General features: G+C 44.1%; 1 protein-coding gene across 1 annotated transcript in view; it reads left to right on the top strand.

Annotated features, from left to right (window-relative positions):
• Window positions 1-5,384: 5,384 nt before the first annotated feature.
• SLC13A3 (solute carrier family 13 member 3) overlaps window positions 5,385-12,639 on the top strand; it is an 86,222-nt gene continuing 78,967 nt past the window's right edge. Inside the window, exon 1 of the mRNA XM_069072326.1 lies at window positions 5,385-5,536. Coding sequence (XP_068928427.1) covers window positions 5,426-5,536 — 111 coding nt within the window. The 5' untranslated portion in view covers window positions 5,385-5,425. The remainder of the gene's footprint in view (window positions 5,537-12,639) is intronic.

Below are 12,639 nucleotides of genomic sequence, written 5' to 3'. Positions count from 1 at the left end.
GAAATCATAGGTACGTTCATGTTAATATTAAAAATAATTCATTTTTGATAGTGCTCTAAAATTTATAAAGCACCTTCCTCTTAACAGCCTTGTTATGTATTTAGTTTATTACCATCCCTATTTTTTTTTAAATGAGACCTTGATTTCATTGGTATCAGGAACTCTGAAGTAAGGAAGTTCTCTTCGCTAATGCATATTCTCAACTGGACTGCAATTTATAGTCATGGAGAGTTGCCTGGGACATTGAGAGGGTGAGTAACTTTACCATAGTTCCATAGTTAGTATGTATTGAAGACAGGATTTGAACTGACTAATAATCTTCCTGAGTTCAAATCTGGTCTCAGACACTTACTGGCTGTGTGACCTTGTGCAAGTCACTTAGCCCTGTTTGCTGCAGTTCCGCATCTGTAAAATGAGATGGAGAAGGAAATGGCAAACCCCTCCAGTATCTTTACCAAGAAAACCCTAAATGGAGTCACAAAGAGTAGGACATGAATGAACACCATGGCTGCCTTTCATCCCCACTTTACTGAGTCTCAACTCTGAAAAGTTAAGGGACTTGCCCATTTCCATATAGCCCCAGAGTGGTAAGCTAGGATTCAAACCCAGATCTTCTTACTTCACTTCCATTGATCTTTCCTTGACATATGACAGAGTTTTAGAAAATGGCATGTGACTCTCCAGCTGGTCCATATCATAATCATTTACTTCTCCAAGGACCCCCGAGGGATGGGGAAGAGAGCTTACTCTGTAAGCAGTAGCTTTGTCACCCCCAAACAGCTGCATCTCTTTTTATGCCTTGATCCCTGGCAGGGTTAGTTTTTAGTATTTTTCTGTTTGTTTGCCTGATCCCTGGGCTCCTCTTGCAGCCTTTGATGACAACAGCTTTTACTGTAACTGGTTATCTGTTCCCATTCTTTAGTCCTTCAGAGACATTGAGGGTGGGCTAGGAAGGATAGTTTCAAAGCAGTGGGCGAGAGAGAAACAGAGGATGGACAGGAGTAACAGTTGGATGGTCTCAGAGAACGATGAGGCATATACTCAGCCCAGGGAGCAGAAGGGACATTTCAAAGATGGCCCTTTGCTCTGGAGGGAGAAGGAGCAGGGACTTGAGATACTGGGGTCTAGTCCCACATGTCCTATTAATGGGATTTTGAGCGAGTCACTGATCTGCTCTAGGCCTCCATTTTCTACTTTGTAAAATAAAAGGGTTGGATCAGCTGACCCCAAGGGCCATGCCAGCTGTGCCATTCTAATTTTCATGTTATAATGTTCTGCTCAGCTCTGACATCCCATGTCCTATGATTACCGTATCCACCTTGGAAAAGAGGGGGCTGTAGCTTACATTCCCCCCTGCCCCAACTGCTAGTGCTATCCCTCCCAAACTGCCTTGGATTTAACTACTTTGTATTTATTTTCTACATTTATATATACACCCACATATATTTTGAATCCACCCACTTCTACATTTATGTATACACCCATATATATTTGAATCCACCCACACTTACATATGCTTTCATCTCTCCCATTAGAAGGTAAGATTCTTGAGAATAGGGATGGTTTCAGTTATTATCTTTGTATCTCCTGTGCCTAGCATATAGCGCCTAGCACATAGTAGGCTTTCAGTAAATGCTTGTTGGATTGGATTGTTTACTGTGCATAAGCCCCATGGTTGGTGCTGGTAATACAGGGATGGATAAAATTCAGTCCCTATCCTCATGGAGTTTATAATTTAGCTGGAGAGATAAGACTCACACATGAAAAGATAACAACAACAGCAAAATCGGGCAATCTTTGCCAAATGTTGTTGTAGCAAGCACCCCAAGTGTCCCCAGGGTCGCTGCCAGCATAGGTTCTTAGATCTGCTTTGTTAAAGGAAAGCAACTCAAAGGGGCGGCCAGGTAGCACAGCGAGTAAAAGCATCGGCTCCAGTGTTGAGAAGACCTGGAGATCAAATCCCGGGCTCAGACACTTAGCACCCATCCAGAAACACTTGGCCGTGTAACCTTGAGCAAGTTACTTAACCCCAACTGCTTAGGGGCAGACAGGTGGCTCAGCGAGTAAGAGCACCGGCCCCAGTGTCAGGATGACCTGGATCAAATGCGGGCTCAGATACTCAGCACCACACCCAGAAATAACTGGCCGTGTAACCTTGAGCAAGTTACTTAACCCCAATTGCTTAAAAAAAAAAAAAAGGAAAGCAACTCAAAATGGGTTAACAAGCTTACTTTAATCAGTCAAATATGTATCATTTACCTAGTTCAGGGGAAAAAGGTCAGCACCCCGAACTTCAGCATATACAGACAGAATTATCAAGACAGAGAAACAGATCAAGTAGACAGTTTCCAAACTGTCCAACCATTACATCCATACCAAATCAACATCCGGGTTTTTCAAAGCCGGGCGACTCTCAACAACGGCTTCCCAGAATTTCATCTGAACAAATCACAGAACACTTCTCAAAGTGAGCCTCAAAACAAAGCTACACATCAGGGCTTACATAGCCTTTTCCTGGCTCAGAGAATGTAACAACCTTATTGACTCACTGGCCAATCAAGAAGTATCTACTGAAAAAACAAGCCTCCCACCCCAGGCTCCAGGTGTACTTTAGCCTAGGGGCAGGGAAGATCTTAAAAATTTACATTTCCATTACAAGTGTCCAGTGAGGAGTACAGACAGAAACTACAGTAATGAGCTGCAGTAGTCAGGGAAGTCTCTTTGAAGGAAGAGAGACTTGAACTGGGCCTGGAAGGATACACAAAATCTGGAGAGGTGGAGTAGGACAGGACTCAGGGACATTTGGAGAAAATCTCAGGGGTAACAAAGGAGGCATTGGAGGGACAGTTAGGATAACTCTTGGGCTTAAGCATGAGACACATAGTAGGGAGTGCATGAAATAAAGTAGTTTGGGGATGGATGATGGAGTCCTTGAAGTCCAGGACCTCATGGGTTATCCAGGGCAAATGCATTCCTCTCTCTAGCTTTTCTGATGGTTCCAGCCTCAGTAGGAACCATTGAAGGTATATAAGCAGGATGAGATATGATCAAAGTACTGTAGGAAAATTAAGCTGGCATCAGTGTATAGGATAGGCTGGAAGCAGGAAGACCAGTTTGGGCCAGTTGTTAGGATTATAATTATTATGACAATGATTGGAGCTAAGACCTTCTCTTTGCCAGGGCAGCTCTTTATAGATCCTTCTGTCACAGCTTAATTCCACTCTGGGGGCTTAGAGTGGGATAGTGCTGGAAGAGATTTCCTAGCACCCTGACAACCTCTCTTGACCCTGAAGACAAGTCCTTTGGGAAAGGGAGGGAGATATTGCTGAACAGGAAAGGAAAGCTGTAAAGAGCCCTGGGCTTGGAGTCAGAGCACCACCACTAACCTGCTGGGTGATGTGCAACAAGTCAAATTAATCTGTCCGGGTTTCTAGTCCCATCTCTTCTATTAATCCCCTCTCTCTCATCTGTAAAATGAAGAGATTCATGTCTCTTCTGACTGCTTCAGAGGGTCATGAGGATAAACCATTGTGGCAGACTGACAGGGGTCTGAAAACTATGAAGTGTTATATAAATGCAAAGAATTGTAATTAGCACTATTATACCCGAAACAGTTCTTAGGGTTAGGGGGTATCTCTTCCACATTTATTGCTGGCTCTTATAGGGAGCTGGCAACTCTCTGGTCTTTCCTCTTTGACAAGAGTCATCATTTTCCTTTCCTCTAAGGGCCTCCCAGGTCCTCTCACCACAGAGGTTATAAATTTAAAGATACATGGGACTTTAGAGATTATCCAGTCCATCCCCTTTGTTTTGCAGTTGAGGAAACAGGCCCAGAGAAACTGTAACTTTCCCAAGGTCACTCATGTAGTAAGTGACAGAGCTGGGATTCAAACCCATTCCTCTGACTTCAAATCTAGTGGTTTTCCAATTTACTTGAATGCCTCCAAGGATCCTGGAATTTCTCATCTGATTAATCAGTCAATCAATCAATTATTTAAGTGATAATTATATGCCAGGTGCTATGTTAGGCATTAGGAGTACAAGTACTAAGAATTTAACTATCCTCATTTCCAATACTTAATTCTAAAGGGGGCAGGCAACAATAAAGATATATAGCACATGCAGCAATAAATTTATACAGTAACAATAAATACATACAGAATAACATAAAGTGAATAAATGCAAATATATACACACAAAGTAGTTAAATACACCGTAGTTTGGGAGATAGGGCACAAGCAGCGGAGGGGATCAGGAAAGACTTCATTTAGAAAACGGGACCTGAACTGAGTAATAAAAGTGAAGAGGCAGTGGATGAAATCGAGGTAAGAAGGGACTGTATTCCAGACCTGTGGAGATAGCTGGGGTAAAGAGGCGGAGTTAAGTGATGTAAGGCCGTGCCTGAGGGACCAAGAGAAGGCCAATTTGGCTGGATGGCAGAGTCTGGGAGGAGGAATAATGTCCAAGGAAGGATAGGTTGGGGCCAGGCTACTTGGTAGATAAAAGCTAAACAGATGGTCCTACCAACACCTTTCCCCGCCCCAAAGTGGAAGACAAGCCTTTCGGGAGTTAGGAATCTTCCCCTTCTCTTCTTCTTGAGAGAGTTCTGAAATTGTGTAAAGGCGATTTCACTGGTAGCCACGGAAAGATCCAGCCTCAGGATCCCAAGGCCTGTGATTTGTATAACTCCCAACAGGTATCTCCCTCTCGGAATGATAACAGTTTTCCAGAAGATATGTTGTAGTCGTCTTCTGATGCCTCTTCAATGAGATGACCCTGGGTTCCAGAAGGCCATACTGGGGGACTTTCCAGGGAGAGCTAGCCGGCCTAAGCCCCCTTTACTCTTCATTCATTCATTTTTAAAGCCTAAAGAACTCTTGAAGATGGAAGGCTTGGAGGGGTTGCTGTCGTAACAGCGACCACCCCCTATTCTGGATGTCTTTGTTAAAGTCACAGAGAATTCTGATTTATCCATTTCATCTGATATTCAACAACCATCTAGAGAAGAAAGTATTAGCTCCATTTTACAGATAAGAAAACTGAGGCTTAAAGAAGAGAAGTGACTTGCTCACAGTGTAAGACGAAGCCGTGTCAGAGCTGGAACTTGAATCCAGGTCTTTGGCGCCGCAGCATCTGGCCACTGCAGTCCTAACAGGTTCTTCGCCTCAAAGGGATCCTTGGGGTTCCTACTGGGACAGATGAAGAGTTCTGACTCTGGGGCCCTTCTAGCTAGGGACCTGCTGTCCCCAGAGTGGGTGGAGGGAAGGAGCGACGAAGGGGCGGGGAGGTCCGGGGCCGTCCCGCCGCAGACCCCTCCTCCCCGCGGACCCTCCCCCTGGCTATAAAGCCGCTGCCACCGCTGCCGCCCCACTCCTGCTGCTGGCCCTGCTCTCAGTCGGGCCCCCGGTCTGTGTTCTGCCGGGCTATGGCGGCGCTCGGCGCGCTGGCCACGAAGTTGTGGTGCATCCGGCGTCTGCTGGTGCTGGTGGCCACTCCGCTGGTGCTGCTGCCCATCCCCTTCAGCCTCCCGCCCCAGGTAACGCCGGTCCCCAAGCCCAGCTCCAACCCAGGGCGCCAGAGCCTGCGTGCGTCCTGTCACCCATACAGGTGGTCCAACTTGCCTGTCCCTTACCCGCGGGCAGCCTAGCCTCCGACCCAGAGCGAGAGTGCCAGACCCGCGGGCGAGCCGCCCCTCTACTCCCCACGCTTCCTCTTGTCCTCCTTCTTCTCCTCAGGGTGCCCTCTTCGGAGTCTTCCCTCCTCCCGGTTCCTGCCCTCCCCAGTCGGGAATCCCAGAAGTAACCAGCTTCCGCGGGAGAACGCATTAACCTCCTTCCCCTTCTCTTCGACGATTTCCCAGCACTGCCTGTCTATCTGTCTCTGTTTGTCCGTCTGTCTCTTTATCCCTCTGTTTGACATTCTTCTCCTCAGATATCTTATCAGGCTCTGTTGGCTCCACAGCCAAGGAGTCCTCCGGGTTAGGTTTACTTTGTGGAGTTCTGGGGGAATCGGGGAACCTTGTTAGGAAGTGAGAGTTTGGGACTGTGGAAGAAGTTTTCTTCTGTGAAAGGTTCTTCTGGACAGATTTTCTTTGATGGAAAGAGAATTGGATTGATTGGAGTCAGGAGACCTGGGTTCTAGTCCCAGCTCTTGTATGACCTTGGGTGCTTCCCCTCTCTGGGCAACAGATTCCCCATTTATGAAATGAGGCTGTTGGACTAAATGATCTTTAAAGACTTTTCCAGCTCTGATATAATTTGACTTCAAATTCCTTCCCTGTGCCCTGCCAATCCAGCTCCCACCTGCTGTGGGAAAATTACTCTTCCCTACTCCTCTCCTTCCCAACTCAGTGCCATATCATACTGTTATTGCCTCCACTTGGTAGGTCATTTCACCTTCAGTTTCCCTTGCCCTCTGAAGAAATGACTCCTTGATCACACCAGTTTCCAGGGGTTCCTCCCACTCTCTTCCAACAATACCTCTTCCTCCCTCTCCCTTCAGCTACCTAAACGTTCCTGGGCATGGAGTCCCTATCTTCCCACATTTGGACTAACCCTCAACTCTATCTCCTTCCCTCTCTTTACATTTCAGTCTATTGTCTCCTAAGCCAACACTAGATTTAGACTGGACTTAAAAATCAGAAACCACATCACCCTTATCTTCTGACTCCCACTTCCATCTTCTTGGTCCTCCTAACTTCCCTGGGACAGATTCATTTGGACCACAAAAGGGATAAACTGACTCCCAGAGTAGTCTTAAAGACCACTCTTTGGGAATGGGAAGGGGACTCTTGCTCATCTGGGAGGAGTCTCAAGTGAATTCAGGAGAGTCTCAGCAAAAGAAATTCTATTTTGACTATCTTGGGGGCTTGGAATGATACCTAAGAAAACCAAAAATGAATAGATCGTGTAAAATACTAGTGCTTTAACAGGAGCTTGTCTCTCATACTCACTAGCAGTGAGCACATCATTTCCCTTCTCTAAGCCTCAGTTTCCTTGTCTGTAAATAATAATACTTGCACAGAGAAAGAGCTCAGAGTCAGGAAGACCAGGTCAAAGACCTATATCTGACAGTTTCTGTCCAATTGTCCCTAGACAAGTCTTTTCATTTCTCCATGCCTCAGACAACTAGGACTATAAATTGCAGAAGAGTTGTTAATCTGTATTGGTGGAAGGAGTTCAGTACCCAGGAACCCTCTGACACCAGGTCTGGATCCCTGGATCCCTGCTTCCCCCCAACTCCCACCCCCTTCTGCACCAGACGCTAACAGCTCATCTTACAGAACTGTTGTGAGGAAAGCACTTTGTAAAATGGGAAGAACTATTTAAAGGTGATTTAACATTTACCTTTGAGAAGCCATAAACACCATTTAACCAGACAAGCTGTGTCCATCACACTTATTGCTTCAGTTCCTCATGGGGAAGAAAGACAACTGTTGAGTTATAGTGCCTTTTATTTTCTCCACTAATGAATAAACAGGGCAATTGAAAAAAAAAGTAGGCAAGATACTCAGAAAGGACAGATATAATAGGTCTCAGTGATTTGCAGTACAGATAATCAATACATGGATGTTTTTTTTTTAAAGCAGATTTTCTTCTTTTCTCCTTTGTCCCCTCCCTTCCTCTTTCCTCCCCTTCCCTCTACTTGTTTCCCTTATCCTCTACTCTTCTCTTTTATTTATCCATTCTTCTTTTCTTCTCTTTTTTTTGAGGGGGGAAGGCAAGGCATTGGGGTTAAGTGACTTGCCCAAGGTCACACTGCTAGTAAATGTGTCAAGTGTCTGAGGCTGGATTTTAACTCAGTTCCTCCTGATTCCAGAATGACTGTGCCACCTAGCTGCCCCTCTTTCTTCTCTTTTTTTCTCTCCTCACTTTTCTCTCCTTCCTACTCTTCTCTATTCTTTTCTCCTCCTTTCTTCTCACTTCTCTCTTTCTTCCTCTCATCTTTTCTTCTGTCCTCTAATCCTCTCCTCCTTTTTCTTTCACTCTTTTTTCTCTCTTCTCTCTCCTCTTTTCCTCTCATTTCTCTCCCTTTCTTCTTTTCCTCCTCTCCTTTCTCTGATACTCCTCCTCTCCTCAATTTCTCTCTTCCCTTCTCTCTTTGTCCCCTCCTCTCTTCCTTTTCCCTCCACTTCTTTCTCTTTATCTCCTTCTTTTATCTCTTCTCCTTTCCTTTTTTCTTTCCCTCTCTGTTTCTCCTCTTTCACCTCTATCTCTTCTGATCTCTTCTCTCTTTCTTCTCCCTTCTCCACTACTCCTATCCCCCCCACTTTTCTCCTCTCCTCCTCTCTTCTTTCATCCTCTCCTCTCTATCCCTCCTTCTCTCCTCTCCTATCCTCTTCCCTCCTCTCCCCTCTACCTTCTACTTTCTCCCCTTTCTCCCCCTCTTACTTCTCTCTTCCCTATTTTTCTACTCTTCTTTCCATTCCTTTCCCTTCCTGTACTCCTCTCCTCTACCCTTTTCCCTTTCCTTCATTCCTCTTTTCCTCTCCCTTTCATTTCTTCTCTTTATTCTATCACTTCCTTTTCTACCCTCTGTACTGTTTCAACCTAATCCCATCAAAGTAGTGCTTTTCATTCCAAAGTTATGAAGGAAGGAAGCATTAAGCATTATTTTAAAATCCTCATTTTTAAGCCAAGAGAAGAGGCATGGGGAGGAGTTTGTCTTCTCTCAGGATGACACACAGAATATGCAGAATTTAAGCGACAAATTGGCTCCATCTGAAAGGGTAGAATTACCTGAGGTCAGAGACTATACCTTAATATTATTCAACATTAATTTCCAAAATATCCATCAAGGACCACAGGCAGGTAGGGGGTATAGTGGACAGAGTGCCAGGCTTGGAGACAGGAAGATTCATCTTCCTGAGTTCAAATCTGCCCTCAGACACTGTTTCCCTCAGTTTCCTCACTTCTAAAATGATCTGGAGAAGGAAATGGCAAACCACTCCATTATCTTTACCAAGAAAATACCAAATGAGATCACAGAGGGTCAGACATGACTGAACAACAACAACTAATAATAATAATAATAATGCGAAGTGATCTGGAAGTCTTGGTACAATTTCATTAAACTCTAAAACTGCAAATCCTTGGTATACAAGCACTGGGCTAGGTGCTATGAGAGATACAAGATATGCTGTATTTCTTGTCTTCCAGGAACTCATAGGCATTATTTTTACTTGGGGGAGGGAGGTGGGGTGAGGAGGGAAAAATCAGTGTGTGTGTGTGTGTGTGGGGGCGGTGTGTGGAGTGCTCCGAACCTGTTATTACATTGTTGTGTGGGTAACTCCTCTGTACCTTATAGTCACAGAGAGTTGTCCCAGGCACCAAAAGTTTAAATGACTTGTTCATGGTCACACAGCTAGTATGTTTCAGAGGTAGGATTTGAACCCAGATTACCCCCAAGTCAAGACCTTCTATCTGTTATCACACATACTTATACCAACAAATCAGATAGAAATTAGACCATGATAAACAGGTAAGCAGAGTATAAAGTGCTATGAGTTCAAAAGAGAGACAGATCCCTTCTGACTTGGGGCACCTGGGAAGGTTGATAGTTATTCAAATGTCACTTGGGGTGTCTAGAAGGAAAAGTGAGTCAAGCCAGTGTTTTCTGAAGGCCTATTCTATGTGCATTCTTGTGCAAGGCTTGGGCAGTATAGACAAAGAGAAGATGCTTCTCGCAAGGTATTTGCAATCTAGGTGGTAAGATGAGATAGATACATGGGAAATAGCAAAAGATTCTAGATGGGATATAATTAATTAAATTATAAAGCATAGACTCTAAGTACAGTGAAGGGAGGGGGAGAAAAATTGGGGCTGGGATGGTCAGAAAATCTTCATGAATAAGGTGGTAGCCATTGGGCCCTCTACACAGCTGCCAAATATGATTTCCCTTATGTGCAGGTTTGATCATGTCAGTCCTTTAGTACCTCCCTATTGTTTTAGGAAAGAAGAGTCCTATAAACTCTTCTGTTTGGCTTCTAAAGCACTTTACAACTGGCCACAACCTACCTTTTCAGTCGAAATACTTTCCCTCACTCTGTAGTCCAACCAAACTAACCTTTCTGTTGTTCACACATAACACTACACCTCCCGTCTCCATGCCTTTGCACTAACAGTCTCCCATGCCAGTAATGCACCCCTTCTTTCCCTCCACTTCATAGAATCCTTTACTTGCTCCAAGGCACAGTTCATTCAAGTGGTGCTTCTTAAGTGGTTCAGGAAGCCTTTTCTGATTCCCTCTCTCTATCCCCCTTCTCCCGTCCAGCTGTCACTACCTTCCTTCTCCAAAGTCTTGTATTTGTTTGTATTCATTCTCTCTATTTTTCTAAATGTATATGGCATCTCTTCTGATAATTTATAAGCTTCTTGAGGGCAGGCACTACTTTGATTTTGTCTTTGTATCTCCAGTACCTTCAATAACTAGCACAAAGCCAGGCACATAAGCTCTGAATAAATGCTTATTGACTGATTGAAGGATTTGAATTGGCAGGCTCTATATGGGCAACATCTATAGAACCAAAGAGAAGTTAAGATGATGGAAAGAAGGTGGCCCAGGTTTGAGAGCCAGAGCTCACTGGGCTGCTCTTCTTGGGATGCAGCTATAAAGGGGGTGGAAAAACAACTTTAGGGGTCATAGGTATCAGGTTTGAATCCGGATGTTGCTACTTATTCTCTGGATGGCTTTGGGTAAGTCATTTTCCCTTCCTGAGCCTCAGTTTCCTCATCTGTAAAATAAAAATAATGATACCTGCTTTGCTAACTTCAAAAAAACTATTATATGAGGAATGAAGGAGGAAATAGGCACCAAGGTGCTTGAACAAACAAAACTGCCCTGTGGGTATATGAGGCCATATGGTATCAGAAAGAATGCTGGCTTTGGCATCAGAGGACTTGGGTTCCAACCCTAATTCTGTTATTGCTCATGTGATCATGTAATTTCCCGAGCCTCAGTTTCCTTTTCTGTAAAATGAAGGGCTCAGTCATTTTTCATCACCAAACATTCTTTATCTGTGGTCTATGAACTTGGTTTTAAAAAATATTTTCATAATGAAATTTCAATACATTTTTCTTTTTAATCCTAGGTTTTTAATTTTAAAAACATTATTTTAAAACATTTTATGTTTTAAAAATATTATTATGAGATAGGATCTGAGGGCCTCATCATATTACCAAAGGGATCATCCCTCCCCCACACACACACAGCTTAAGAAGCCCTTTTAGGTCTCTGTTAGTCCCAATGTGCCAAGGTTGTACACTCCTGAATCCAACATACCAGGAGTGAATGGTTATTTTTGACAAATCTCTCTGTGTTCAAACTCGAGATGGTCATGAGTCTACAAAACGATCCTCCCAACCTCTCACCCTACCAGGGGCATTCCCTAGTGAGTGCCTTTTAGGCAATATGAGGTATGCCACATTGCCCACTGCTGTTCAAAAAATAATCATAGCAATAGCTCAAGTTTTTATGCCCACCTGCAGGTAACAAAACACTGTCCTCATGTCTTCCTTAAGTCTAGGTTAAATCATGTCACATATCCTCACCCCCTCACTAACCTCCAATGGCTCTCTATTGCTCCCAGGATCAAATATAAAATCCTCTGTTTGGTTTTAAAACTCTCCATAACCTGGTCCCTTCCTACCTTTCCTGTCTTTTTATACCTTAGTTCCTGCTATGTACTCTGTGATCCAGTGACATTGACCTCGATGTTACTTGAACAAGACACTCCATCTGATTCTAGGCATTTACACTGTCTCCCTCCTCATCTCTGCCTCTCCCTTAAGGCTAGTGCCTTCTCTCTGAGATTATTTTCAATTTATCTTGTACTATCTTGTTTGCACATAGTTGATTGCATTAGACTGTAAGTTCCTTGAGAACACGGATGTTTTCCTTCCTTTCTGTGTATTCCCAGTGCCTAGTATATAGTAGGTGCTTAATAAATGCTTATTGCTGACTGACTGATCCCTGTGAGGTTGTTACAAATGTATATTGTTCCTATTTTCCCGAGGAGGAAATAGGTTCACAGAAGGGAATTTGACTTGCCCGAGGTCACTTGGCTGACCTAAGGCTACACTAAAGTTGATGTTGAATATAATTGACCCTCTAAGAGATAGTCTAAACTGGAAATAGATTCAGAGAAATCCCCAGATGACAAGCACAGCTAGGCCACTGAAGGGAAGTTTAGGATTATGTTAAGAAACCTTTTGAGGAAGATGGCACTGAGGGCAACTCTACCTTCCTGTAGCCTGCCCCCCCCCCCCCCAAAGCAGTCCCACCAGAGACAGAATTCAGGCCTGTGAGAGCAGAGACTGACCCAGGGGGAACAATTCTTACATTATGTCCTAACTCGGGAATGTTGTCAGCAGGGATGGAAAGAGAGTGGGATGCCTAGCTGGAATGCTGAGATTGCAAGTTTCCATCTCACCAGGAGACCCTGCTTTCATTACAAAGAGTGCCTTAACTCTGCCTGAAAGGGACGAAGTCAGTTTGGCTGGAGGGTAGAGTGTGTGATAGGAAATGATGCAAAGCGCTTGTAAGCCTGGAAAATTCTGGAAGATACAAGTTGGGGAATTGGCCTTGGGTGGATAATAAGATCAAATAAATTACACCCTTGCAAATAAGGAACCCAAGTTT

The sequence above is a fragment of the Petaurus breviceps genome, unplaced genomic scaffold (genome assembly GCF_028583685.1).
Source record: "Petaurus breviceps papuanus isolate PSGF00001 unplaced genomic scaffold, PetGlider_PUasm1.0 90847, whole genome shotgun sequence".
NCBI lineage: Eukaryota > Metazoa > Chordata > Mammalia > Diprotodontia > Petauridae > Petaurus > Petaurus breviceps.
The sequence above is the reverse complement of the archived record's forward strand: the minus strand, read 5'-3'. Positions and strand labels throughout refer to the sequence as shown.